The following is a 27,159-nucleotide window of genomic DNA, read 5'->3' on the forward strand; positions in this document are numbered from 1 at the left end:
CTTCACAAAATGCCTGGATCAGGCAGACCCAACTGCAGGCTGAAGAATAAAAATACTGCAGTGATCGGTAGAAGCAAAGCGGACACCAAAAAATATCGGAGGTGTGTAGATTTGTCAGAGACCATCTATTGTCACCGTGTAGCTACTCTGCCTGAAGGGGACAATGCTGTCATCAGTGGAATGCGCAGATTGGTCCGAGATAGGAGAAATACTTCTCTGGGAGAGACTGTGATTGATGACCATGTCCGACGTCACAAAAACACCAGAGAAAATCTACCTATAAGAAAAAATAGTGCAGAAGTTCCAGAACAGTAAGAATCCAACCTCAGGAGTATGGATACTGGCCATGTAGACAGAAACATAATCTGGGGGAGCGCAATTACTTGTCTTGCGGAGGGGCATAATGTCAAAAGTGCATTCCAGCAACGAAACATCTATTAGCATTGGCAACATGCAACAGCACCATAGTCCCGTCCGGTGAGGGGGGGGGGGAAAGCAGTTGATGCAAAGTATGTGTCCTACATAAGCACATGTCAAATCTATTACTCATCTTGTAAAAGAGTTATATGATCACAGCAGTAACAGTTAGCGCCAATGTCCCACTTGAAATGAGAACCATGTGGTAGACCAATGTCATAGAAACAAGTGGGTTATGCCAACCAGGGAAAACCCAGCAAAAGTGTGCATCAGAAGTGAATGGCTCATCAGCTATAGCATGCATACTAATGCAAATACCTGGTCAGAGAAAGGAAGTACTGCAGATGACCATGTCAGCAGGAATAAATGGACGAATCAACAAAAACTGCAAGCGCCAGCATAAAGACCCCACCTATTGGTGCAACGGCATCCATTTGTCGCGCAAAATGAGCCGGAGCTCCACCTGAGAGGGAATTTAGACACAACCACCACACCTAAGACCAGTGTGAGGATTCCACCTATAGAAGGAGAGAAGCGGTAGAAGCTACAGCATACAGAGCCAGTGCCGAAACATGGAACTGAACAGAAGGCAATGTGGTAGAAACCACAGAACCATATCCAGTAGAAATGCAAGGAGAGAGGAAGAAAGCAACGTGGGTGCCACCATGGCTTGCAGGGGAATGTAAGCCCCGAGCCTGAGAAGGGAACCACACAGTGGTAGACACAAGGCACTTAGGGCTAAGGCAAATTCTCCACCTGAGAATGGGGCCAGACAGGAGTAGCCACAGGAACTAGTGCTGGCGCAATACGCCACCTGAGGAGGAGTTCATACCGTAGAAGCCATAGTATACGGTGATAGCACCATACGCCACCTGATGAGGAGACTATACAGAAATTGCTATGGTATGTAGTACTAATGCAAATACTCTACCCAAAAGACTGTTCAGTAGGAGCCATGAGAAGCAGCCCATACAGATAGTAACCACCGAAACAAGGGCTAGTGCAATACCTGAGAAGGCCATACAGTAGTAGCCATGATATGTAACGCTAGCGTAAATACTCCCCTGAGAAGGAGGATATACTGTAGTAGCGACAAAAGCCAAAGTCAGGGTAGACATACCACCTGGGAAGGAGGCCCTACTGTAGTAGCTACGATCTCCAGCGCTTGCGTAAATACTCCACCTGCGGAAGAGGACATACAGTAGTAGCCATGGAACAAAGCACTAGCCTAAATACGCCACCTGAAAAGGAGGAGAGCTAGAAGTGGAAACAGTATTCAAGCAGTGTAATATTCAATCCGCTTGGTAGTAACCACCGAATTCTCTTCTAGAGCAGATACACCACCTAAGAAGGTGTTGAGTATCATGACCAATCATGTAGTGTTCAGTTCCAGTCCCTGGTAGCCAGGCCCCTGCTGTATCCACCGGCTTTGCTGTACAAGCAATTAACCCCTTCTTTGCTGCGATTAGCGCTGACCGCGGCATAGAATGGATTTGCAATGGTGGGAACCCGATGGGTGAGAAGGCAGCTCGATGCCGTGCAGAGGCTGCCCAATGCCTTGCACAGCATTGGGACCTGCCTTCTACGGGTGCCCAGCATTGCAGAGGGGATCAGACCCCCAAAAGTGAAGTAAAAAAAAGTATTTAATAAAAAAATAAATAAAAAAAAAGGCATTTCAAGTTAAAAAAACCGCCCCTTTCTCCTGATTTTATATATAAAAAATATATATATATAAAAAAAAAAAAAAAAAGCACACACACACACTAGGTATCGCCACGTCTGTACCGACCGGCTCTATAAATATATCACATGATCCACCCCGTTCGACAAACACTGTAAAAAAAATAGAAAATAAAAATGGTTTAAAAAAAAAAAAAAGCTATTTTGTCACCTTACATCACAAAAAGTGCAACACCAAGCGATCAAAAAGGCGTATTCCCCCCCCAAAAAAAAACAGTCACCTCGTCCCGCAAAAAAAAACAAAAAAAAAAAACAAACCATAGCTCTCAGGACATGGAGAAACTAAAAGATCATTTTTTTGGTTTAAAAAATGCAATTATTGTGTTAAAGTGAAATAAAAAGTATACATATTAAGTATCGCCGTGTCCGTAACAACCAGCTCTATAAAAGTATCACATGACTTAACCCCTCAGGTGAACACAATAAAAACTGTGCCAAAAAAAGCCATTTTTTTGTCCCCTTACATCACAAAAATTGCAACACCAAGCGATCAAAAAGGCGTATGCCCCCCCCAAACTGGAACCAATAAAACGGTCACCTTATCCCACAAAAAAAAAAGAGCTTTATTATGTAAAACAGAAACAAATATAGTAGACATATTTGATATCATCGCGTCCGTAACAACCTGCTCTATAAATAGTGCATGATCTAACCTGTCAGATGAACGATGTAAAAAATAAAAAGTGCCAAAACAGCCATTTTTTGGTTACCTTGCCTCACAAAAAACTTAATATAGAGCGATTAAAAATCATATGTACCCCAAAATAGTAACAATAAAACTGTCAACTTTTGGGAGTTTCTACTATAGGGGTGCATCACGGGGGGTTCAAATGGGACATGGTGTCTAAAAACCAGTCCAGCAAAATCTGCCTTCCAAAAACCATGCGGCAGTCCTTTCCTTCTGTCCTCTTACATCAGTTTACAATCACATGTGGGGTGTTTCTGTAAACCTCAGAATCAGGGTAATACATGTTGAGTTTTGTGAGTTTTTTTGGCTGTTAACCCTCGATGTGTTAAAGAAAAAAAATGATTAAAATGGAAAATCTGCCAAAAAAGTGAAATTTAGAAATTGAATCTCCATTTTCCTTTAATTCTTGTGGAACACCTAAAGGGTTTCTACAATGGGGTCATTTATGGGGGGGTTTCTTCTATGTAAGCCCGACAAAGCGATTTCAGACCTGAACTGGTCCTTAAAAAGTGGGTTTTGGAAATTATCTTACTTTTTTTTAGAATTGCTTCTAAAATTCTAAGCCTTCTAACGTTCCCAAAAAATAAAATGACATTTACAAAATGATGCAAACATATGGGGAATGTTAAGTAATACATTTTTATGAGGTATCACTTTCTGTTTTAAAATCAGAGAAATTGAAATTTTGAAAATTATGAATGTCAAAATTTTTGATCAATTTGGGATTTTTTCATAAATAAAGGTAAAATATATTGACTCAAATTTATGACTGTCATAAAGTACAATGCGTCACGAGAAAACAATCTCAAAATGGCTTGGATAAATAAAAGGGTTCCAAAGTTATTACCACATAAAGTGACATGTCCAGGTGAAAACTGAAACGTTGGTAGTCGTGTTAGAGCCATCTAGTGGTGAATTTGGGGTACTGCACATTACTGTGTGTTATTGCATATTATTGAGTTTTTCTATGATTAAGCTTTGATTGTATTCTAAATTATTGTATAATAAATCATTTATATTTTTGCATAGACGCCTGTACCTTATTGTACAACATAATTAAATTAACATCGATCACTTCTTGAGGTGTTTAATAACTCCACCTCTAGGATTAACTCCCTTTGAAATTTTACCTTTGATCCTATTTTGTATATAAATTTACATATAACATTTGCTTTATATCCCCAACAGGCCTAGCGTGCAAACATCGTCAGCGCGCTGGCTGATGATGTGTCCGATGTCAGGTCCCTCCCAGTGCATGCTGGGAAGAAGACATGGTCTGGACTCCATCAGCCAGCCGCGAACCCTGCAGGAAAGGTAAGTATATTAGCAGGGGCCCCGAATCTACGGGGGGCTGGATGTCTATGGCATGGAGCTGATGGCGCTGGCTAGGGGACATGATAATGGTGGCAAACTGGCAATGGCATGGGGCTGATGGCGTTGGCTGGAGGACATGGATGATATGGCAATGGTATGGGGCTGATGGGAATGGCTGTGGGACATGATGGTGGTGGGAATGGCATAGGGCAGATGGTGCTGGCTGGGGGACATGGATGATGATGGTGGCAATTGCATGAGGCTGATGATGCTGGCTGGGGGACATGGATGATGGCAAATGGCAATGGCATGAGGCTGATGGCGCTGCCTAGGGGACACTTAATCTTTACATTGTTTGGAAAAAGATCTATTACACAATACACATCTCAAACATTTTTTGAACAGTTTTGTAATTTGTATACATACAGAAGAAAATAATATATTGTGATATATCGCACATGCTTCAAATTATATTGCGATATAGATTTTAGGCCATATAGCCCAGCCCTACTTTGGGTGTATTTTTATTTTTTTAAATAATGCATAGCACTTATTACGGCTAAAAATTATTTTCCTAAAAGGTTTTCGTTTAAACATAATGCAGGCTGGTCTGTCTCTGTTCAGGATAGGTCATCAATATCAGATCGGTGGGGGATCAAACACACGACCCCTCCAATCAGCTTTGCACAACGAACCGCAGCCTCTTCCCAAGCCAGTGAAGTCAAGTTCATTGGTCTAGTGGCTTAGGTGCAGCTCAGTTCCAGTAATTACAAAGCAACTATACAATGGATGGCACTGTTCTTGGTAATCTACGAGGAGGCTGCAGCGCTGATGACCTATCCTCAGGATTGGTCATCAGTATCCGATTGGTGGGGGTCCAACAATCCTGTGAGTGCCGTTGCCTTCTCGCAGATTGCCAAGCACAGAGCTGTACATTGTATAGTGGCTGCGCTTGGTATTCTGAATGGGGCTGAGCTGCCCCTAGGCCACGTGACACATGAACGTGTTGTCACTCGGCCTAGGAAAAGCAGAGAGAAGGCTGCGGCGCTCACAAGAGTGCCAATGTCTTCCCAAACAGCTGATCGGCAGGAGTCCCGAGTGTTGGGCCCCCACCGATCAGATACTAATGACATATCCAGAGCATAGGTCATCAGTATGAACATTTCTGAAAACCCCTTTAATTCCCAGTTCCAGATTCCTAGTTTTATTATTGAACAACCTTTTAGCTCAGTGATAAATTTGTCTTTTCAAATGAACTGCTCTAAAGAGAGCAGTAAAAGATTAAATCTAATTCGGCATCATGCAGTGTGGCAGAAAAGGACTTAACATTTAAGAACAGGGGAATTTCACTGCCACTTGTACCTTGGAATATAGTACTGCTGCAGCTGTGTACTGTTTTCTTCCAAACCTCTTATTTCCTTCTTCCTTGTAGAATAGCACAGCACGAGGTTCTTTCCCAACACCCAGATTGCTGCACAACCTCTCCAATACCTCCTCTTCTTCCTGCCTGTGGAGAGAAATTAAAGACAGGTGCTTGTACTATGTGCATACACATGCTCCGCTCCTCGCTACTTGCAATCCACTCTGCTTGACTTTGACATAAGTATTGCCATTATTCATCTGTCTACAACAAAGAAAAATATCCTTTGTGCGATTTAAAACCATCTCTTTGAGCGGTGTACTAAATGGGGGAAAAAAAATACACATTATAGTCTCCTTAACAGAAGTCCCAACTGATCTGATTCTAGATCCATGACGGATTGGAATGACTGCCAGCGCTGCGCAGGAATGTAGTGACCCGTACAAGTCAACATCTAATGCAGAAGGAATTACTGGTTCTTTATCCAACAGGTCAGCAATTCTGCAGTGCAGAACATATGGCATCTAGTAAGATAAAGCAGTAGAAATGTTATGTCTTATCAGGCCTTTTTACATCAGGATATGGTCCTATGGTCCGTTCACCCGACGGAGGTTAAAAGAGTGTCCTTTTCGCCTCTATCAGACTGGTATGCCTTTATTTTTGCAGTATGGAAAAGCATCATTTTTTTTTAATTAACAATGAGAGACAACAGCCTACTGTATGCCTGTACAATTGTATTTAAAATTTTACTTAAAAAGGGTTTTTTCCATGAGTAAAGTAAAAAAAATTAATTAGACATATGGTACATGACAATCTCTTTTAGAACCAGCCCTGTACCTCACATGGATCCAGAGATCTCCACATTCATTGCTCTGCTAGATTTACTAATATTTATATTTCTGCTGCAGCTCAGGGGCAGTTAAAGGGGTTGTCTCATGAAAATAATTATACCGTTTTCACACCAGCACCTAGATCTGAATACTTTTGCAATTGTATGTAATTACAAATTTTGCATAGCCACTGAGTCATTCAATAAAATGTATCTGTACAGCGCCACCTGCTGTTTTTTTTTCTTCTTATTTCTTTGTCCTGCTCACTGAGAAGGCCGCACATGCTCAGTTTCATCCTTCATCTCCCTCCTGAGCTGTGATAGGGCGAGCATGGACCCACCCCCTTAGCTGCAGCAGAAAAGACACTCCCCTTGAGCTTTCAGCCTGATATAAATCTAGCAGAGCAATGAATGGGGAGATCTCTGGGTCCATGTGAGGTACAGGGCTGGTGCTAGCTTTGTTAGAAAGAGACGGTCATGGGCTATATGATGTCTGATTTTCATTTTTTACATTCTTCATGTGATAACCCCTTTAAGGGATCAAACTGAGCATGTGCGGCCATCTCCATAAGCTGGACAAATAAATTAGAAAAAGAACAAACAGCAGGTGGCACTATACAGATACAATTTATTGAATAACTAAGCGGCTACTAAATAAAATTACATGCAATTACAAAAGTCAGATCCAGGTGCTGGTTTGAAAAATGTACAATATTTTTAGTAGAACATCCCTTTAAATTCCTTTCTTATATCAGGCTGTTGACCCCTATATGTACAGTAAAATGGTTCAGCCCATGAATCAGTCATGTGTAACGTATCCATGATCTAACTGAATCATGGCATCAGTCATGTGACACCCCACTGACATTCAGTAAACAGTTTTACATGACAGTTAAAAAACTTCTATTAATCTTTTTGAAATCTGAGAAGTTAACTGAATGCTAAAAATCACATGACAGATTTGAGGGTCACATGACTGCGGTCATCTTTAGCCCTATCCAGCTCTCTTATGGATGCATTTTACACAACTAAAATGGGCTGTACCATGTTTTTTATTTTTATTTAGAGACTACGGCGCAAATATAATAAACACGTATCTCTTATTTATATAAAAATTAGTTTCGGTCTGTCTGTCCTTTATGCGCAACCAAACGACTGGACCGATCTTCACCAAATTTGGCACACAGGTACATCAGGTGTCCGGGAAGGTTTTAGACCGGGTCTCAGCTCTCTGGAACGTAACCAACCCCCAACCCCAAAAAAAATAAAAATGACCTACATTAGCCAGTAGAAGCATGCAAGTCTTTCACTCATATCCCAACTGCCATACACACGATCACATGTCCCTTAGTCTTCACATACACACAATTTTACTCCAGGTTTCCATAACAACCCAGCCATTTTTCTTCACTGCTGTAGGTCAGCTTTAGGCTAGGGCTACACAACGACAACAAGTCACACGACACATAGGGCACAACTACACTGCTACATGCAGCAATCTTGGATGGATTTTTTGCAACTGTTGTGTCGCAGTGCGAAACCATAGCCTATCATTATAAAAAATTGTTGTGCGACATTGGTACGACAAAATGTCACGCGACACATGTCGTCATGTAGCCCTAGCCTTAAAGGGGCAGGGCGCTGTGGAGGTCACTGGTAAGGGGCAGGGGCCACTATTAGAGGGGCAGCTGCTGTGGAGGTCACTGTTAAGGGGGTAGGCTGCTCTGGAGGTTACTGTTGAAGAGGCGGGCACTCTGGAGATCACTGTTAAGGGGGCAGGGGCCACTATTAAAGGGGCAGCTGCTGTGGAGGTCTCTGTTAAGGAGGCAGGGAACAGTGGAGGTTGCAGATAAGGGGACGGTCCCCTATGGAGGTCAGTGTTAACGGGTGTGGTGCTGTATAGGTCACCGTTAAGGGGGCTGGCCCCTGAGGAGGTCAATGTCAAGGGAGTGGGGTGCTGTGAAACTCATCTGTGAAGGTCAAAGTTAAGGGGGTGGGCTGCTGTGGAGGTCCCATTTTAAGGAGGCAGGCACTTGGGGGAGGGGTCAGTGTTAAGGGCTGAGGGACTGTGGAGTTCACTGTTAAAGGGGCAGGATACTGTAGAGGTCACTGTTATGGGGGATACTGTTGATATCGTTTAACGACACACAGAAAAATTAAATGAAATAGATGAGATATACCCGTGCAAAGCCGGGTCCTTCTACTAGTATATTATAAAATTGTATAACTTTCTATTCTCTGAACAAATAAATATAATCATTAAAAACGGAAAACCTCTTTAAGTGTCATATATTTGGCCAATTGTGCATATGAATAGGAGGACTTTCTTTACTCACTCAGGGGGTCATTATTTATTATAATGAAATATGCCTATATTAGGCATATTTCAGGTGCAGATGGGGGGGGGCTATCTGTGACTTTTCCCCACTCACACCAGGTCTAAAATTGTGGGCACAGGCGGGTACAGGCCGGCAGGCCCGTCTCATTCACTATTTTCTGTTTAGAAAATGGTCTAAATGTAAGACAGCAAGGAAGCGGTCTTACATTTAGAACTGGCGCTGGATCCACCGCCAGCTACAGGGCTTTATTAAGACTGGCGTCTAAAACACCAGTCTTAATAAATGTGCATGTACGGCGCTGGTAAACGTGACTTAAGGACCAGCGCCGTATAGCGGCAGGGGTCCGGAATTCACCGATAGCCGGACCCCTGCTATATGCGCCAGCACGGTGAAACCACCACATTAACCCTCGCACTGCTGTGGTCAGCGCTGACCACGGCACGTGCGGGATCCTGCCGGGAGCAGGGTGGCCATCGGGTCCCTGTGTTGCTGTGATGGGGACCCGATGGCAGTCCGATGCCTTCCTTAGGCATCATGGCTGCCTTCCATGTAACCCTGTGAGATCCAGCCCCCTGGATCTCACAGGAAGCAGGCTGTAAGTGTATTACTCTCACAGGAAGCGGGCTGTAAATGCATCATAATACAGAAGTATTGTAATGCATTGTGAAAGGGGATTAGACCCCCAAAAGTTGAACTCCCAGATTGGGTTAAAAAAAAAAATCTACGTTTCAATAAAAAAAAATAAGGAAACGTGTCCTTTCCCCAACATAAAGTAAAAAAAAATTTTTTTTTTAAAGATAGGGAAAAAAGAAAAGCAGACATATTAGGGTACTTTCACACTAGCGCCTTTATTTTCCGGCACAGAGTTCCGTCAAAAGGGCTCAATGCCGTAAGAGTACTGATCAGGTATTTCCCCATGCATTCTGAATGGAGAGTAATCTGTTCAGGATGCATCAGGCAAAAGATAAAACCGCAGACTGCTATGGTTTTATCTCCAACGAAAAAAAATGAAGACTTTCCTGAATGCCGGATCCGGATTATTTTTCCATAGGAATGTATTAGTGCCGGATCCAGAATGCATGCGCAGACCGGAAAAAAGGTAAAAAAAAAAATGCCGAATCAGTTTTGCCGGATGAATGATCAGGCATGTGGGACCTGCACTTCCTGGATTTCATGGTCGCTGTTATGGCTGACTCCTATGGTCATGCACTCCCTCCTGCCCCTCCTCTGCCTCACAGGCTGATTTAAATTAGATTGAGTACATAGTCTGCTCAGCATGCATGCTGGTACTTGTAGCCCCTGGATTCAATGAAGGCCATTTTGGCTCCACATAGACATAAATCAAAGGGGGCCCAGCATGCATATGGGACCTGCACTTCCTGGATTTCACGGTCGCTGTTATGGCACCCAACAGGTGAGCTTTAGTGTTAGGACCCGTCTTATAGAGATCGCCTTGGCGTGCGGCAGACGGGCTCAAATGATTTTGTACAAAATGTATTTGCTAAGCATCTCTAAGTTATTAGCATAGCATTTGCAATGTAATATACTTTTGGTTTGTAGAGTCCTGTTGCACCATGTGTTTGTCTGATCAGTCTTACTAATGCCATCAGGTGAACATAGTCAAAAAAATAAAATAAAAACTGTGCAAAAAAAAAAAAACATTTGTCACCTTACATCACTAAACGTGCAACACCAAGCAATCAAAAAGGCGTATGGATGTGTTTTTACCGCAAGCAAAAATAAAAGAATTCCTTTACTGAAGAGGAGCTGAATCTTTGAACTTTTGGATTTATGTTTGCCCGGTTCCTGATACAGGCCTTCCGTGCTCACAGGTAAAGGTGGGGCAGGTGAGGGCTGCTGAACTTTCCTTTTTTCATACTCTAAAACAGTACCAATAAAACTGCCACCTTATCCCGTAGTTTCCAAAATGGGGCCATTTTTTGGAGTTTTTACTCCAAGGGTGCATCAGGGGGTCTGCAAATGTGACATGGCAACTTAAAGGGGTTCTGCACCTTCATTTAACTGATGATCTATCCTCTGGATAGATCATCAGCTTCTGATCGGCGGGGGTCCCGGGTGTCGGACCCCCGCCGATCAGAAGCTGATGATCTATCCAGAGGATAGATCATCAGTTAAATGAAGGTGCAGAACCCCTTTAAAATTATTCCAGTAAAACCTGCCCTCCATACACCATACAGCGCTCCTTTCCTTCTGCGCCCTGCCGTGTGCCCGTCCAGCAGTTTACGACGACGACGATATGGGGTGTTTCTGTAAACTACAGAATTAGGGCAATAAATATTGAGTTTTCTTTGGTTGTTAACCCTAGCTTTGTTACTGGAAAACATTTATTAAAATGGAAAATCTGCCCAAAAAAGGAGATTTTTGTATAACTTACCAGTTAAATCTCTTTCTCGCTCTTCCTTGGGGGACACAGACCTTGGGTATAGCTCAGCTCCCTAGGAGGCGTGACACTAAGTAAAACTGTTAAGCCCCTCCTCCATCAGCTATACCCTCAGCCTGGAGATAGAGGCTACCAGTTGCGTGTCCAAGTAGTGAAAGGAAAACAACCAATAACAGGAACAACCAACCAGCAACCCAACGGGGCGCCAAACCATAACCCTGTAACCAAACACAGAAGGGTGGGTGCTGTGTCCCCCAAGGAAGAGCGAGAAAGAGATTTAACTGGTAAGTTATACAAAAATCTCCTTTTCTCGCCCATTTTCCTTGGGGGACACAGACCTTGGGACGTTCAAGAGCAGTCCAAGAAGGGAGGGACCACAAACCCAAGGCGGAACACCACCAGAGCATCAGGAAACCGCTGCCTGCAAAACCAGGCGGCCCAAAGCAGCATCCGCTGATGCATGCGTATGCACTCTATAGAACTTTGTGAAAGTGTGCAGAGAGGACCAAGTGGCTGCCTTGCACAACTGGTCAGCCGAGGCCCGATGCCTCTGCGCCCAGGAAGCACCGACTGCTCTGGTGGAATGAGCAGTGATGCCGAAAGGCGGAGCTCTGCCCTTGGCTCGATAAGCCTCAGACACCGCCAGTTTAATGAAACGGGCAATAGCCACCTTGGAGACCGCCAAACCCTTGCGCGAACCCTCCGGAACCAAAAACAGGGAGTCCGTGCGCCGAAAGGATCCGGTGACCTCCAAGTAAATCCTCAACGCCCTGACCACATCCAGACGGTGCAGTTCCCGTTCTCTGGGGTGGGAAGGAGAGGGACAGAGCGACGGAAGGACGATGTCCTCATTGATGTGAAAGGCGGAAACCACCTTTGGCAGGAAGGTCGGGACAGGCCGAAGCACAACCTTATCCTGGTGGAAGACCAGGAAAGGGTCGGAGCAAGAAAGAGCCGCTAACTCCGACACCCGTCGGAGAGACGTGATGGCCACAAGAAAGATGACCTTGCAGGACAGAAGACGAAGGGAGACTTCCCGTAAAGGCTCGAAGGGGGCGGATTGGAGCGCCGAGAGCACCACATTCAGGTCCCAGGAAGGAACTGGAGGGCGGTACGGCGGAACAGAGTGAGCCACCCCTTGTAAGAAGGTCTTAATGGGCCCTAGAGGGGCCAGGGGACGCTGGAGAAGAATAGACAGCGCCGAAATCTGTCCCTTCAGAGAACTGAGGCTCAGCCCCAGGTCCAGACCCGACTGGAGGAAGGACAGGAGTGTGGGAAGGGAGAATCGGAGAGGAGGGATGCTCCGGGACTCACAGAACCCCAGATAGGACCTCCAAACCCGATAGTAGATCCTAGAGGATACAGGCTTACGAGCACGGATCATGGTGCGGATTACGTCCGCGGAGAAACCCCGTCGCGTTAAGACGGCGGTCTCAATAGCCACGCCGTCAAACGTAGCGAGCCTAAATGCTCGTGGAAGATCGGTCCCTGAGAGAGAAGGTCTTCCCTGGAGGGCAGTGGCCACGGTGCGTCTGCCAACAGCAACATTAGGTCGGCGTACCAAGACCGGCGGGGCCAATCCGGGGCGATTAAAATCGCGGGAACGCCCTCTGCCGCGATCCTCCGAAGAACCCGTGGCAGGAGGGGAAAAGGAGGAAAGACGTACAGAAGGGAGAATTCGCGCCACGGAAGGACGAGCGCGTCGGCGCCGTATGCCTTCGGGTCCCGTGCCCTGGCCAGGTATAGGGGGACCTTGTGGTTGAATTTGGAAGCCATGAGGTCCACGTCGGGGCGACCCCAGCGAAGACAAAGGGCTTCGAACACCTCTGGGTGCAGGGACCATTCTCCCGGGTCGATGGTGGACCGGCTGAGGAAATCCGCCGCCCAGTTGTCCACCCCCGGGATGTAAATCGCAGATAAGGCCGGCACGTGCGTCTCCGCCCAGAGGAGAATGAGGGTCACCTCTTGCATCGCTGCGAGTGCCTCCCTGATGGTTTATGTATGCCACAGCCGTGGCATTGTCCGATTGGATCCGAACAGGGTGGCCCTTCAGTAGATGGGTCCAGTGTCTGAGGGACAGAAAAATCGCCCTCAGTTCCAGAATATTGATTGGAAGTCTGGACTCCGATAGAGACCAAACGCCCTGGACGGACCGGGGAGGGAAAACCCCCCCCACCCCCGTAAGCTGGCATCGGTGGTAATCACCAGCCAGTTCAGTGGGAGGAAGGACTTCCCCCTTAGAGGGATATGCAACCACCAGCTGAGGGAAGCCCGAGCCAGGGGAGGCAGAAGAAAGGTCCTGTCCAGACTCCCCGGTGATTTGTCCCAGGCCGACAGAATTGCCCTCTGAAAGGTGCGGGATCGGAATTGTGCGAACGGCACCGCTTCGAAACAGGCAACCATCTTTCCCAACAACCGCATGCTGGATCTGAGGGAAGGGCGGCGATGACGGAGGAGACTGTGAACCGACCCGCGAAGGGCCAGACGCTTGTCCGACGGGAGGCGGACCTCCGCCAACTCTGTATCCAGGAGCATCCCCAGGAAGATCAGCCGTCTGGAGGGGATAAGGGAAGACTTGGGGTGGTTGATAACCCAACCGAACCGCGTCAGGGTCTCCAGGGTGAGGTCCACACTGCCGGATGCCTGAGAGAAGGAGGGTGCCTTGACCAGGATGTCGTCCAAGTATGGGAGAAGAAAAACACTTCTTGAACGTAGAAGGGCCAAGACAGGGGCCAGGACCTTGGTGAACACAAGAGGAGCCGTCGCCAGACCAAAGGGAAGGGCGACGAATTGGAAGTGATCGTCCCCCACCGCGAAGCGCAGGAAGCGGTGATGACATGGAGCAACCGGAACGTGGAGGTATGCATCCTGAATGTCGATCGAAACCATGAAATCCCCTCTTTCCAGGGAGGCCACTGCGGACCTGAGAGACTCCATCCGGAATCTCTGTAGTCGGAGAAAACGGTTCAGGCGTTTTAGGTCCAAGATCGGTCGCACTGAGCCTTCCTTCTTGGGAACCACAAAGAGGTTCGAGTAGAACCCCTTGAACCTTTCCGTCGGAGGCACGGGGGCGACGACACCCTTGTCCATTAGAGAGCGAATAGCCGCGAAGAAGGCGGCCGCTCGTACGGGATCCCGCGGAGGACGGGATCGGAAGAAACGGTCTGGCGGAATGGACGCAAATTCGATCTTGTATCCGCAAGATACAATCTCGAGCGCCCATGCGTCTGAGATGTGGGCCCGCCATACGTTCCTGAACAGGAGAAGGCGGCCCCCCACCCGGGTGGGTGGGGGCGCACCTTCAGGCAGAGGGCTGCTGGCCTGTGGGATCCCGTGCAGGCTGGGACTTGCGCCAGGTAGGTTGCGTCCGAAAAAACGGCTTCTTGCGCCTATCTTGGGCTGGGCCAGAGGAAGAAGAACTGGCCGCGGGTCTAGACCCGGTGGTCTTGCGAAAGGACCGAAACCGGGACGAACCAGCGCGACCACAGGGGGCGCCCTTTGGCCTGGACTGGGGGAGGAGAGTACTCTTCCCACCCGTGGCCTCTGATATAAGTTTGTCCAGACGGGTCCCGAACAGGCGGGAACCCGTAAATGGTAGGCCGGCCAAAGAGCGTTTGGAAGCGGCGTCCGCCGCCCAAACCTTCAGCCAGAGTTCCCTCCTGACAGAAACTGCCAGGGCAGAGGAACGGGCAATGAGGGCACCCGCATCAAGGGAGGCCTCACAGACGAATTTTCCGGCCTGAACAATTAGTTGGGCTAAGGAGCGGAGGTCCTGAACAGGGACGTCCGACCCTAACTCCCGTTCCAGTTGCAAACCCCATTCAGAGACCGCTTTACCAACCCAGGCGGAGGCAAAGACCGGTCTAAGGGCCGAACCAGAGGCAGTAAATATGGCCTTGGAGAGGGATTCCGTACGACGGTCCTCAACAGACTGGAGGGAAGATCCGTCCTGTACCGGAATAGTAGTGCTTTTGGACAGGCGAGCCACGGGAGGATCAACCTTAGGCGGGGATGTCCACGTGGTCACAGAATCCGCTGGAAAGGGATAGCAAATGTCCAGCTTTTTGGGTGTAATAAAGCGGACGTTAGGCCGGGTCCAAGCCTTGGATACCACAGAAGAAAAATCAGCGTGTATGGGAAAAACCTTGGAGGCCTGTCTGGGGCGGAGAAAGGACACGCCGGCCTGTTCGGAGCTGGGGGGGTCATCGTGTATCTGAAAGGTATCACAGATGCTAGCGATAAGATGCCCCACCGCGGACGCCAATTTGGACGGAAGCTCTGAGTCCATGTCCACGTCCGAATCCGCCAGTTCTCCCTCAGAAAGCGTATCCCTTTGAGAGGATAGACTCGACTGAGCTCGCACGCATGGCGGAGAGAGCGAAGCATCTGGAGAAGATGTGCGCTCAACCCTTGAACGTTTCTGAGTATGCCGGGCCCTGGAAGATTCGCTGGGAGGCAGGGAACCAGTGGGGGCGGCAGAAACGGTAGTCCCAGCGGGTGCGACAGGGATTGTGGCAGCCTGCGGGAGAGGCGGTCTATCCACGAGACGGCCCACTACTAGAGTTGAGCGAACACCTGGATGTTCGGGTTCGAGAAGTTCGGCCGAACATCCCGGAAATGTTCGGGTTCGGGATCCGAACCCGATCCGAACTTCGTCCCGAACCCGAACCCCATTGAAGTCAATGGGGACCCGAACTTTTCGGCACTAAAACGGCTGTAAAACAGCCCAGGAAAGGGCTAGAGGGCTGCAAAAGGCAGCAACATGTAGGTAAATCCCCTGCAAACAAATGTGGATAGGGAAATTAATTAAAATAAAAATTAAATAAATAAAAATTAACCAAAATCAATTGGAGAGAGGTTCCATAGCAGAGAATCTGGCTTCCCGTCACCCACCACTGGAACAGTCCATTCTCAGATATTTAGGCCCCGACACCCAGGCAGAGGAGAGAGGTCCAGTAACAGACAATCTGGCTTCATGTCAGCAGAGAATCAGTCTTCATGTCATAGCAGAGAATCAGGCTTCACGTCACCCACCACTGTAATAGTCCATTTTCATAAATTTAGGCCCAGCACCCAGGCAGAGGAGAGAGGTCCCGTAACAGACAATCTGGCTTCATGTCAGCAGAGAATCAGTCTTCATATCATAGCAGAGAATCTGGCTTCCCGTTACCCACCACTGGAACAGTCCATTCTCAGATATTTAGGCCCCGGCACCCAGGCAGAGGAGAGAGGTCCCGTAACAGACAATCTGGCTTCATGTCAGCAGAGAATCAGTCTTCATATCATAGCAGAGAATCAGGCTTCACGTCAGCCACCACTGCAACAGTCCATTGTCATAAATTCAGGCCCAGCACCCAGGCAGAGGAGAGAGGTCCCGTAACAGACAATCTGGCTTCATGTCAGCAGAGAATCAGTCTGCATGTCATAGCAGAGAATGAGGCTTCACGTCACCCACCACTGCAACAGTCCATTTTCATAAATTTAGGCCCAGCACCCAGGCAGAGGAGAGAGGTCCCGTAACAGAGGATCTGGCTTCATGTCACCAGAGAATCAGTCTGCATGTCATAGCAGAGAATCAGGCTTCACGTCACCCACCACTGCAACAATCTATTGGCATATATTTAGGCCTAGCACACAGGCAGAGGAGAGAGGTCCCGTAACAGACAATCTGGCTTCATGTCAGCAGAGAATCAGTCTTCATATCATAGCAGAGAATCAGGCTTCACGTCAGCCACCAATGCAACAGTCCATTGTCAGATATTTAGGCCCAGCACCCAGGCAGAGGAGAGAGGTCCCGTAACAGAGGATCTGGCTTCATGTCACCAGAGAATCAGTCTGCATGTCATAGCAGAGAATCAGGCTTCACGTCAGCCACCACTGCAACAATCCATTGGCATATATTTAGGCCTAGCACACAGGCAGAGGAGAGAGGTCCCGTAACAGACAATCTGGCTTCATGTCAGCAGAGAATCAGTCTGCATGTCATAGCAGAGAATGAGGCTTCACGTCACCCACCACTGCAACAGTCCATGTTCATAAATTTAGGCCCAGCACCCAGGCAGAGGAGAGAGGTCCCGTAACAGAGGATCTGGCTTCATGTCACCAGAGAATCAGTCTGCATGTCATAGCAGAGAATCAGGCTTCACGTCACCCACCACTGCAACAGTCCATTTTCATAAATTTAGGCCCAGCACCCAGGCAGAGGAGAGAGGTCCCGTAACAGAGGATCTGGCTTCATGTCACCAGAGAATCAGTCTGCATGTCATAGCAGAGAATCAGGCTTCACGTCAGCCACCACTGCAACAATCCATTGGCATATATTTAGGCCTAGCACACAGGCAGAGGAGAGAGGTCCCGTAACAGACAATCTGGCTTCATGTCAGCAGAGAATCAGTCTTCATATCATAGCAGAGAATCAGGCTTCACGTCAGCCACCAATGCAACAGTCCATTGTCAGATATTTAGGCCCAGCACCCAGGCAGAGGAGAGAGGTCCCGTAACAGAGGATCTGGCTTCATGTCAGCAGAGAATCAGTCTTCATGTCATAGCAGAGAATCAGGCTTCACGTCACCCACCACTGCAACAGTCCATTTTCATAAATTTAGGCCCAGCACCCAGGCAGAGGAGAGAGGTCCCGTAACAGAGGATCTGGCTTCATGTCACCAGAGAATCAGTCTGCATGTCATAGCAGAGAATCAGGCTTCACGTCAGCCACCACTGCAACAATCCATTGGCATATATTTAGGCCTAGCACACAGGCAGAGGAGAGAGGTCCCGTAACAGACAATCTGGCTTCATGTCAGCAGAGAATCAGTCTTCATATCATAGCAGAGAATCAGGCTTCACGTCAGCCACCAATGCAACAGTCCATTGTCAGATATTTAGGCCCAGCACCCAGGCAGAGGAGAGAGGTCCCGTAACAGAGGATCTGGCTTCATGTCAGCAGAGAATCAGTCTTCATGTCATAGCAGAGAATCAGGCTTCACGTCACCCACCACTGCAACAGTCCATTTTCATAAATTTAGGCCCAGCACCCAGGCAGAGGAGAGAGGTCCCGTAACAGAGGATCTGGCTTCATGTCACCAGAGAATCAGTCTGCATGTCATAGCAGAGAATCAGGCTTCACGTCAGCCACCACTGCAACAATCCATTGGCATATATTTAGGCCTAGCACACAGGCAGAGGAGAGAGGTCCCGTAACAGACAATCTGGCTTCATGTCAGCAGAGAATCAGTCTTCATATCATAGCAGAGAATCAGGCTTCACGTCAGCCACCAATGCAACAGTCCATTGTCAGATATTTAGGCCCAGCACCCAGGCAGAGGAGAGAGGTCCCGTAACAGAGGATCTGGCTTCATGTCAGCAGAGAATCAGTCTTCATGTCATAGCAGAGAATCAGGCTTCACGTCACCCACCACTGTAAGAGTCCATTTTCATAAATTTAGGCCCAGCACCCAGGCAGAGGAGAGAGGTCCCGTAACAGACAATCTGGCTTCATGTCAGCAGAGAATCAGTCTTCATATCATAGCAGAGAATCAGGCTTCACGTCACCCACCACTGTAACAGTCCATTTTCATAAATTTAGGCCCAGCACCCAGGCAGAGGAGAGAGGTCCCGTAACAGACAATCTGGCTTCATGTCAGGAGAGAATCAGTCTTCATGTCATAGCAGAGAATCAGGCTTCACGTCACCCACCACTGCAACAGTCCATTTTCATAAATTTAGGCCCAGCACCCAGGCAGAGGAGAGAGGTCCCGTAACAGACAATCTGGCTTCATGTCAGCAGAGAATTAGTCTGCATGTCATAGCAGAGAATCAGGCTTCACGTCAGCCACCAATGCAACAGTCCATTGTCAGATATTTAGGCCCAGCACCCAGGCAGAGGAGAGAGGTCCCGTAACAGAGGATCTGGCTTCATGTCACCAGAGAATCAGTCTGCATGTCATAGCAGAGAATCAGGCTTCACGTCACCCACCACTGCAACAGTCCATTTTCATAAATTTAGGCCCAGCACCCAGGCAGAGGAGAGAGGTCCCGTAACAGAGGATCTGGCTTCATGTCACCAGAGAATCAGTCTGCATGTCATAGCAGAGAATCAGGCTTCACGTCACCCACCACTGCAACAGTCCATTGTCATAAATTCAGGCCCAGCACCCAGGCAGAGGAGAGAGGTCCCGTAACAGACAATCTGGCTTCATGTCACCAGAGAATCAGTCTGCATGTCATAGCAGAGAATGAGGCTTCACGTCAGCCACCACTGCAACAATCCATTGGCATATATTTAGGCCTAGCACACAGGCAGAGGAGAGGTTCATTCAACTTTGGGTAGCCTTGCAATATAATGGTAAAATGAAAATAAAAATAGGATTGAATGAGGAAGTGCCCTGGAGTCCAATAATATATGGTTATGGGGAGGTAGTTAATGTCTAATCTGGACAAGGGACGGACAGGTCCTGTGGGATCCATGCCTGGTTCATTTTTATGAACGTCAGCTTGTCCACATTGGCTGTAGACAGGCGGCTGCGTTTGTCTGTAATGACGCCCCCTGCCGTGCTGAATACACGTTCAGACAAAACGCTGGCTGCCGGGCAGGCCAGCACCTCCAAGGCATAAAAGGCTAGCTCTGGCCACGTGGACAATTTAGAGACCCAGAAGTTGAATGGGGCCGAACCATCAGTCAGTACGTGGAGGGGTGTGCACACGTACTGTTCCACCATGTTAGTGAAATGTTGCCTCCTGCTAACACGTTGCGTATCAGGTGGTGGTGCAGTTAGCTGTGGCGTGTTGACAAAAGTTTTCCACATCTCTGCCATGCTAACCCTGCCCTCAGAGGAGCTGGCCGTGACACAGCTGCCTTGGCGACCTCTTGCTCCTCCTCTGCCTTGGCCTTGGGCTTCCACTTGTTCCCCTGTGACATTTGGGAATGCTCTCAGTAGCGCGTCTACCAACGTGCGCTTGTACTCGCGCATCTTCCTATCACGCTCCAGTGCAGGAAGTAAGGTGGGCACATTGTCTTTGTAGCGTGGATCCAGCAGGGTGGCAACCCAGTAGTCCGCACAGGTTAAAATGTGGGCAACTCTGCTGTCGTTGCGCAGGCACTGCAGCATGTAGTCGCTCATGTGTGCCAGGCTGCCCAGGGATAAGGACAAGCTGTCCTCTGTGGGAGGCGTATCGTCATCGTCCTGCCTTTCCCCCCAGCCACGCACCAGTGATGGACCCGAGCTGCGTTGGGTGCCACCCCGCTGTGACCATGCTTCATCCTCATCCTCCTCCACCTCCTCCTCATCCTCCTCGTCCTCCAGTAGTGGGCCCTGGCTGGCCACATTTGTACCTGGCCTCTGCTGTTGCCAAAAACCTCCCTCTGAGTCACTTCGAAGAGACTGGCCTGAAAGTGCTAAAAATGACCCCTCTTCCTCCTCCTCCTCCTCCTCCTCCTGGGCCACCTCCTCTTCCATCATCGCCCTAAGTGTTTTCTCAAGGAGACATAGAAGTGGTATTGTAACGCTGATAACGGTGTCATCGCCACTGGCCATGTTGGTGGAGTACTCGAAACAGCGCAACAGGGCACACAGGTCTCGCATGGAGGCCCAGTCATTGGTGGTGAAGTGGTGCTGTTCTGTAGTGCGACTGACCCGTGCGTGCTGCAGCTGAAACTCCACTATGGCCTGCTGCTGCTCGCACAGTCTGTCCAGCATGTGCAAGGTGGAGTTCCACCTGGTGGGCACGTCGCATATGAGGCGGTGAGCGGGAAGGCCGAAGTTACGCTGTAGCGCAGACAGGCGAGCAGCAGCAGGATGTGAACGCCGGAAGCGCGAACAGACGGCCCGCACTTTATGCAGCAGCTCTGACATGTCGGGGTAGTTGTGAATGAACTTCTGCACCACCAAATTCAGCACATGCGCCAAGCAAGGGATGTGCGTCAAATTGGCTAGTCCCAGAGCTGCAACGAGATTTCGCCCATTATCACACACCACCAGGCCGGGCTTGAGGCTCACCGGCAGCAACCACTCGTCGGTCTGTTGTTCTATACCCCGCCACAACTCCTGTGCGGTGTGGGGCCTGTCCCCCAAACATATGAGTTTCAGAATGGCCTGCTGACGTTTACCCCGGGCTGTGCTGAAGTTGGTGGTGAAGGTGTGTGGCTGACTGGATGAGCAGGTGGAAGAAGAGGAGGAGGAAGCCGAGAAGGAGGAGGTGGCAACAGGAGGCAAAGAATGTTGCCCTGCGATCCTTGGCGGCGGAAGGACGTGCGCCAAACAGCTCTCCGCCTGGGGCCCAGCTGCCACTACATTTACCCAGTGTGCAGTTAGGGAGATATAGCGTCCCTGGCCGTGCTTACTGGTCCACGTATCTGTGGTTAGGTGGACCTTGCCACAGATGGCGTTGCGCAGTGCACACTTGATTTTATCGGATACTTGGTTGTGCAGGGAAGGCACGGCTCTCTTGGAGAAGTAGTGCCGGCTGGGAACAACATACTGTGGGACAGCAAGCGACATGAGCTGTTTGAAGCTGTCTGTGTCCACCAGCCTAAATGACAGCATTTCATAGGCCAGTAGTTTAGAAATGCTGGCATTCAGGGCCAGGGATCGAGGGTGGCTAGGTGGGAATTTACGCTTTCTATCAAATGTTTGTGAGATGGAGAGCTGAACGCTGGCGTGTGACATGGTTGAGACGCTTGGTGACGGAGGTGGTGGTGGTGGTGTTGGTGGTACATCCCCTGTTTGCTGGGCGGCAGGTGCCAACGTTCCTCCAGAGGCGGAGGAAGAGGCCGAGGCGGCAGCAGCAGAATAGGCCGAGGCGGCAGCAGCAGAAGAGGTAGCAGGGGGAGCCTGAGTGACTTCCTTGGTTTTAAGGTGTTTACTCCACTGCAGTTCATGCTTTGCATGCAGGTGCCTGGTCATGCAGGTTGTGCTCAGGTTCAGAACGTTAATGCCTCGCTTCAGGCTCTGATGGCACAGCGTGCAAACCACTCGGGTCTTGTCGTCAGCACATTGTTTGAAGAAGTGCCATGCCAGGGAACTCCTTGAAGCTGCCTTTGGGGTGCTCGGTCCCAGATGGCGGCGGTCAGTAGCAGGCGGAGTCTCTTGGCGGCGGGTGTTCTGCTTTTGCCCACTGCTCCCTCTTTTGCTACGCTGTTGGCTCGGTCTCACCACTGCCTCTTCCTCCGAACTGTGAAAGTCAGTGGCACGACCTTCATTCCATGTGGGGTCTAGGACCTCATCGTCCCCTGCATCGTCTTCCACCCAGTCTTGATCCCTGACCTCCTGTTCAGTCTGCACACTGCAGAAAGACGCAGCAGTTGGCACCTGTGTTTCGTCATCATCAGAGACATGCTGAGGTGGTATTCCCATGTCCTCATCATCAGGAAACATAAGTGGTTGTGCGTCAGTGCATTCTATGTCTTTCACCGCTGGGGAAGGGCTAGGTGGATGCCCTTGGGAAACCCTGCCAGCGGAGTCTTCAAACAGCATAAGAGACTGCTGCATAACTTGAGGCTGAGACAGTTTCCCTGGTATGCATGGGGGTGATGTGACAGACTGATGGGGTTGGTTTTCAGGCGCCATCTGTGCGCTTTCTGCAGAAGACTGGGTGGGAGATAATGTGAACGTGCTGGATCCACTGTCGGCCACCCAATTGACTAATGCCTGTACCTGCTCAGGCCTTACCATCCTTAGAACGGCATTGGGCCCCACCATATATCGCTGTAAATTCTGGCGGCTACTGGGACCTGAGGTAGTTGGTACACTAGGACGTGTGGATGTGGCAGAACGGCCACGTCCTCTCCCAGCACCAGAGGGTCCACTAACACCACCACGACCATGTCCACGTCCGCGTCCCTTACTAGATGTTTTTCTCATTGTTATGGTTCACCACAACAACAAATATATTATTTGGCCCAATGTATTGTATTCAAATTCAGCGGGATATAAATTTGAGGCCTAGTATTTAGGCGCTGGGTGACCGGTATGGATTTAGTGACAGAATTAGACTTGGAAATGCACAGAAGCGTGTGTGTGAAGTTATTCTGAATGACCCTATGTGCACCTTCAATACGATCTACCCTTTTAGGGATAGATTTCAAATAGCTCTGATATAGCAGAAACGACTAAATTATGAAATTGCTAAATTGGGAATTGTATTTCAACCCAGAACAAGAAATGTGCTTGAACGGACACTAAATAACTCGCCCAGCTACAGCACTAGGGACAGATTTAGCGGGATATAAATTTGAGGCCTAGTATTTAGGCGCTGGGTGACAGGTATGGGTTTAGTGACAGAATTAGACTTGGAAATACACAGTAGCGGGTGTGTGTGAAGTTATTCTGAATGACCCTATGTGCACCTTCAATATGATCTACCCTTTTAGGGATAGATTTCAAATAGCTCTGATATAGCAGAAACCACTAAATTATGAAATTGCTAAATTGGGAATTGTATTTCAACCCAGAAGAAAAAATGTGCTTTGACGGACACTAAATAACTTTCCCAGCTACAACAGGACAGCGGTAACGAGAGATTTAGCAGGATATAAATTTGAGGCCTAGTATTTAGGCGCTGGGTGACAGGTATGGGTTTAGTGACAGAATTAGACTTGAAAATACACAGTAGCGGGTGTGTGTGAAGTTATTCTGAATGACCCAATGTGCACCTTGAATATTATATACCCTTTTAGGGATAGATTTCAAATAGCTCTGATATAGCAGAAACCACTAAATTATGAAATTGCTAAATTGGGAATTGTACTTCAACCCAGAACAAAAAATGTGCTTTGACGGACACTAAATAACTTTCCCAGCTACAACAGGACAGCGGTAACGAGAGATTTAGCGGGATATAAATTTGAGGCCTAGTATTTAGGCGCTGGGTGACAGGTATGGGTTTAGTGACAGAATTAGACTTGGAAATACACAGTAGCGGGTGTGTGTGAAGTTATTCTGAATGACCCTATGTGCACCTTCAATATGATCTACCCTTTTAGGGATAGATTTCAAATAGCTCTGATATAGCAGAAACCACTAAATTATGAAATTGCTAAATTGGGAATTGTATTTCAACCCAGAACAAAAAATGTGCTTTGACGGACACTAAATAACTTTCCCAGCTACAACAGGACAGCGGTAACGAGAGATTTAGCAGGATATAAATTTGAGGCCTAGTATTTAGGCGCTGGGTGACAGGTATGGGTTTAGTGACAGAATTAGACTTGAAAATACACAGTAGCGGGTGTGTGTGAAGTTATTCTGAATGACCCAATGTGCACCTTGAATATTATATACCCTTTTAGGGATAGATTTCAAATAGCTCTGATATAGCAGAAACCACTAAATTATGAAATTGCTAAATTGGGAATTGTACTTCAACCCAGAACAAAAAATGTGCTTTGACGGACACTAAATAACTTTCCCAGCTACAACAGGACAGCGGTAACGAGAGATTTAGCAGGATATAAATTTGAGGCCTAGTATTTAGGCGCTGGGTGACAGGTATGGGTTTAGTGACAGAATTAGACTTGAAAATACACAGTAGCGGGTGTGTGTGAAGTTATTCTGAATGACCCAATGTGCACCTTGAATATTATATACCCTTTTAGGGATAGATTTCAAATAGCTCTGATATAGCAGAAACCACTAAATTATGAAATTGCTAAATTGGGAATTGTACTTCAACCCAGAACAAAAAATGTGCTTTGACGGACACTAAATAACTTTCCCAGCTACAACAGGACAGCGGTAACGAGAGATTTAGCGGGATATAAATTTGAGGCCTAGTATTTAGGCGCTGGGTGACCGGTATGGATTTAGTGACAGAATTAGACTGGGATATGGCCAAAAAATAACCACACTATTGCTGGTTAAATGCACTTGGTGACGGGCGCAGCTTGCCCCTGATGTAGTATATGGCCAAAAAATGAACAGACTATTGCTGGTTAAATGCACTTGGTGTCACAGCTTGACCAACCACACTACTGAGGGTTAAATGCACTTGGTGACGGGCGCAGCTTGCCCCTGATGTAGTATATGGCCAAAAAATAAACAGACTATTGCTGGTTAAATGCACTTGGTGTGACAGCTTCACCCTGATGTAGGCTTTAGCCAGAAAACAACCACACCATTGAGGGTTAAATGCACTTGGTGACAGGCGCAGCTTGCCCCTGATTTTGTATATGGCCAAAAAATGAACAGACTATTGCTGGTTAAATGCACTTGGTGTGACAGCTTCACCCTGATGTAGGCTTTAGCCAAAAAACAACCACACCATTGAGGGTTAAATGCACTTGGTGACAGGCGCAGCTTGCCCCTGATTTTGTATATGGCCAAAAAATGAACAGACTATTGCTGGTTAAATGCACTTGGTGTGACAGCTTCACCCTGATGTAGGCTTTAGCCAAAAAACAACCACACCATTGAGGGTTAAATGCACTTGGTGACAGGCGCAGCTTGCCCCTGATTTTGTATATGGCCAAAAAATGAACAGACTATTGCTGGTTAAATGCACTTGGTGTGACAGCTTCACCCTGATGTAGGCTTTAGCCAAAAAACAACCACACCATTGAGGGTTAAATGCACTTGGTGACAGGCGCAGCTTGCCCCTGATTTTGTATATGGCCAAAAAATGAACAGACTATTGCTGGTTAAATGCACTTGGTGTGACAGCTTCACCCTGATGTAGGCTTTAGCCAAAAAACAACCACACCATTGAGGGTTAAATGCACTTGGTCGCAGCTTGTGCTGGCGCACCACAAGACACGAAATGGCCGCCGATCACCCCAGAAAAATGTGACTGACAAACGGTCTGGGCAGCCTAAAAACAGTGAGCAATTGAGGATCAGCAGCTCAATGATCCACAGCTGCAGATCGATCAGTTAATCAAGTCCTTTGGAGGAGTTAATCTGCCTAATCTCGCCCTACTGTCGCAGCCGCAACCTCTCCCTACGCTAATCAGAGCAGAGTGACGGGCGGCGCTATGTGACTCCAGCTTAAATAGAGGCTGGGTCACATGGTGCTCTGGCCAATCACAGCCATGCCAATAGTAGGCATGGCTGTGATGGCCTCTTGGGGCAAGTAGTATGACGCTTGTTGATTGGCTGCTTTGCAGCCTTTCAAAAAGCGCCAAGAAAGCGTCACAAAAGCGCCAAGAAAGCGACGAACACCGAACCCGAACCCGGACTTTTACGAAAATGTCCGGGTTCGGGTCCGTGTCACGGACACCCCAAAATTCGGTACGAACCCGAACTATACAGTTCGAGTTCGCTCATCCCTACCCACTACGTGTGTAAGGCTTTCCACTGCCTGAGACAGAGACCTAGCCCAGTCAGGGGGTTCAGAGGCACCGGGGGGCGCAGCGGGAAGCGGGCCCTGCATCGGGGCCTGACATGCAAGGCAATGCGGCTCAGATTGTCCACGCGGAAAAAGTTCCTTACAGGCGGTACAGGCATGGTACCAGGGTTTGGGGGCACCCGTGGGATCTGACATGCTGAAAGGTGGTTGTACTCTAATACAGAGACCACAAAGGGTTATAGCAGCTATGACCAGGAGGGTTAGGAGAGGGTTAACTGTCCTACCAGTGCCTCAGAAGAACGTCAGGAGTAGAGATGGAGCAGATCAGCAGCAGCAGAGAGCAGCAACAGCAGTGAGCCAGCAGATAGCGCCCACAGAAGCCGAGCGATGTACACAGGAGTTTAGAGTCCCCCACCGTGTCTCAGCTTCCTGTCAGGAGTGAGGAAGCGCGGGAAATCTCAGCAGAATCGCGGGGAAAACAAGCTCCGCCCCCTCCAGCGCTTGCTCCGCCCCCAACAGGACGCGCGCGTAAGCCACGCCCCCTGCTGCCGAAAATGCTCTCAGGGCTAAGAAGAAGCCAGATGCCAGAAAATAAAGGGCCCGCAGGCCCCTGGAGTGCGGCGATTTGCCCAGGTGGGTGACCCTCTGCCACCAAGTCCCCTGTTTCGCCGAGAAACAAGCTCCGCCGCGATCTGCCCATGTCGGGCATAAGCCCCGCCCCCCGATCGGAACGGAGCGGGCGGCGGCGGGAAGGGAGAGAGAATGCCGGGCTGAAGAAAGCAGCGTGGGGGGA

General features: G+C 48.4%; 1 protein-coding gene across 1 annotated transcript in view; it reads right to left on the minus strand.

Annotated features, from left to right (window-relative positions):
- Positions 1-27,159, minus strand: part of SMYD4 (SET and MYND domain containing 4) — a 95,422-nt gene that overhangs the window by 21,309 nt on the left and 46,954 nt on the right. Inside the window, exon 3 of the mRNA XM_044283880.1 lies at positions 5,522-5,666. Within this exon, the coding sequence (XP_044139815.1) occupies positions 5,522-5,666 (145 nt within the window). The remainder of the gene's footprint in view (positions 1-5,521; positions 5,667-27,159) is intronic.

This window comes from Bufo gargarizans, chromosome 3, assembly GCF_014858855.1.
Source record: "Bufo gargarizans isolate SCDJY-AF-19 chromosome 3, ASM1485885v1, whole genome shotgun sequence".
Classification (NCBI taxonomy): domain Eukaryota; kingdom Metazoa; phylum Chordata; class Amphibia; order Anura; family Bufonidae; genus Bufo; species Bufo gargarizans.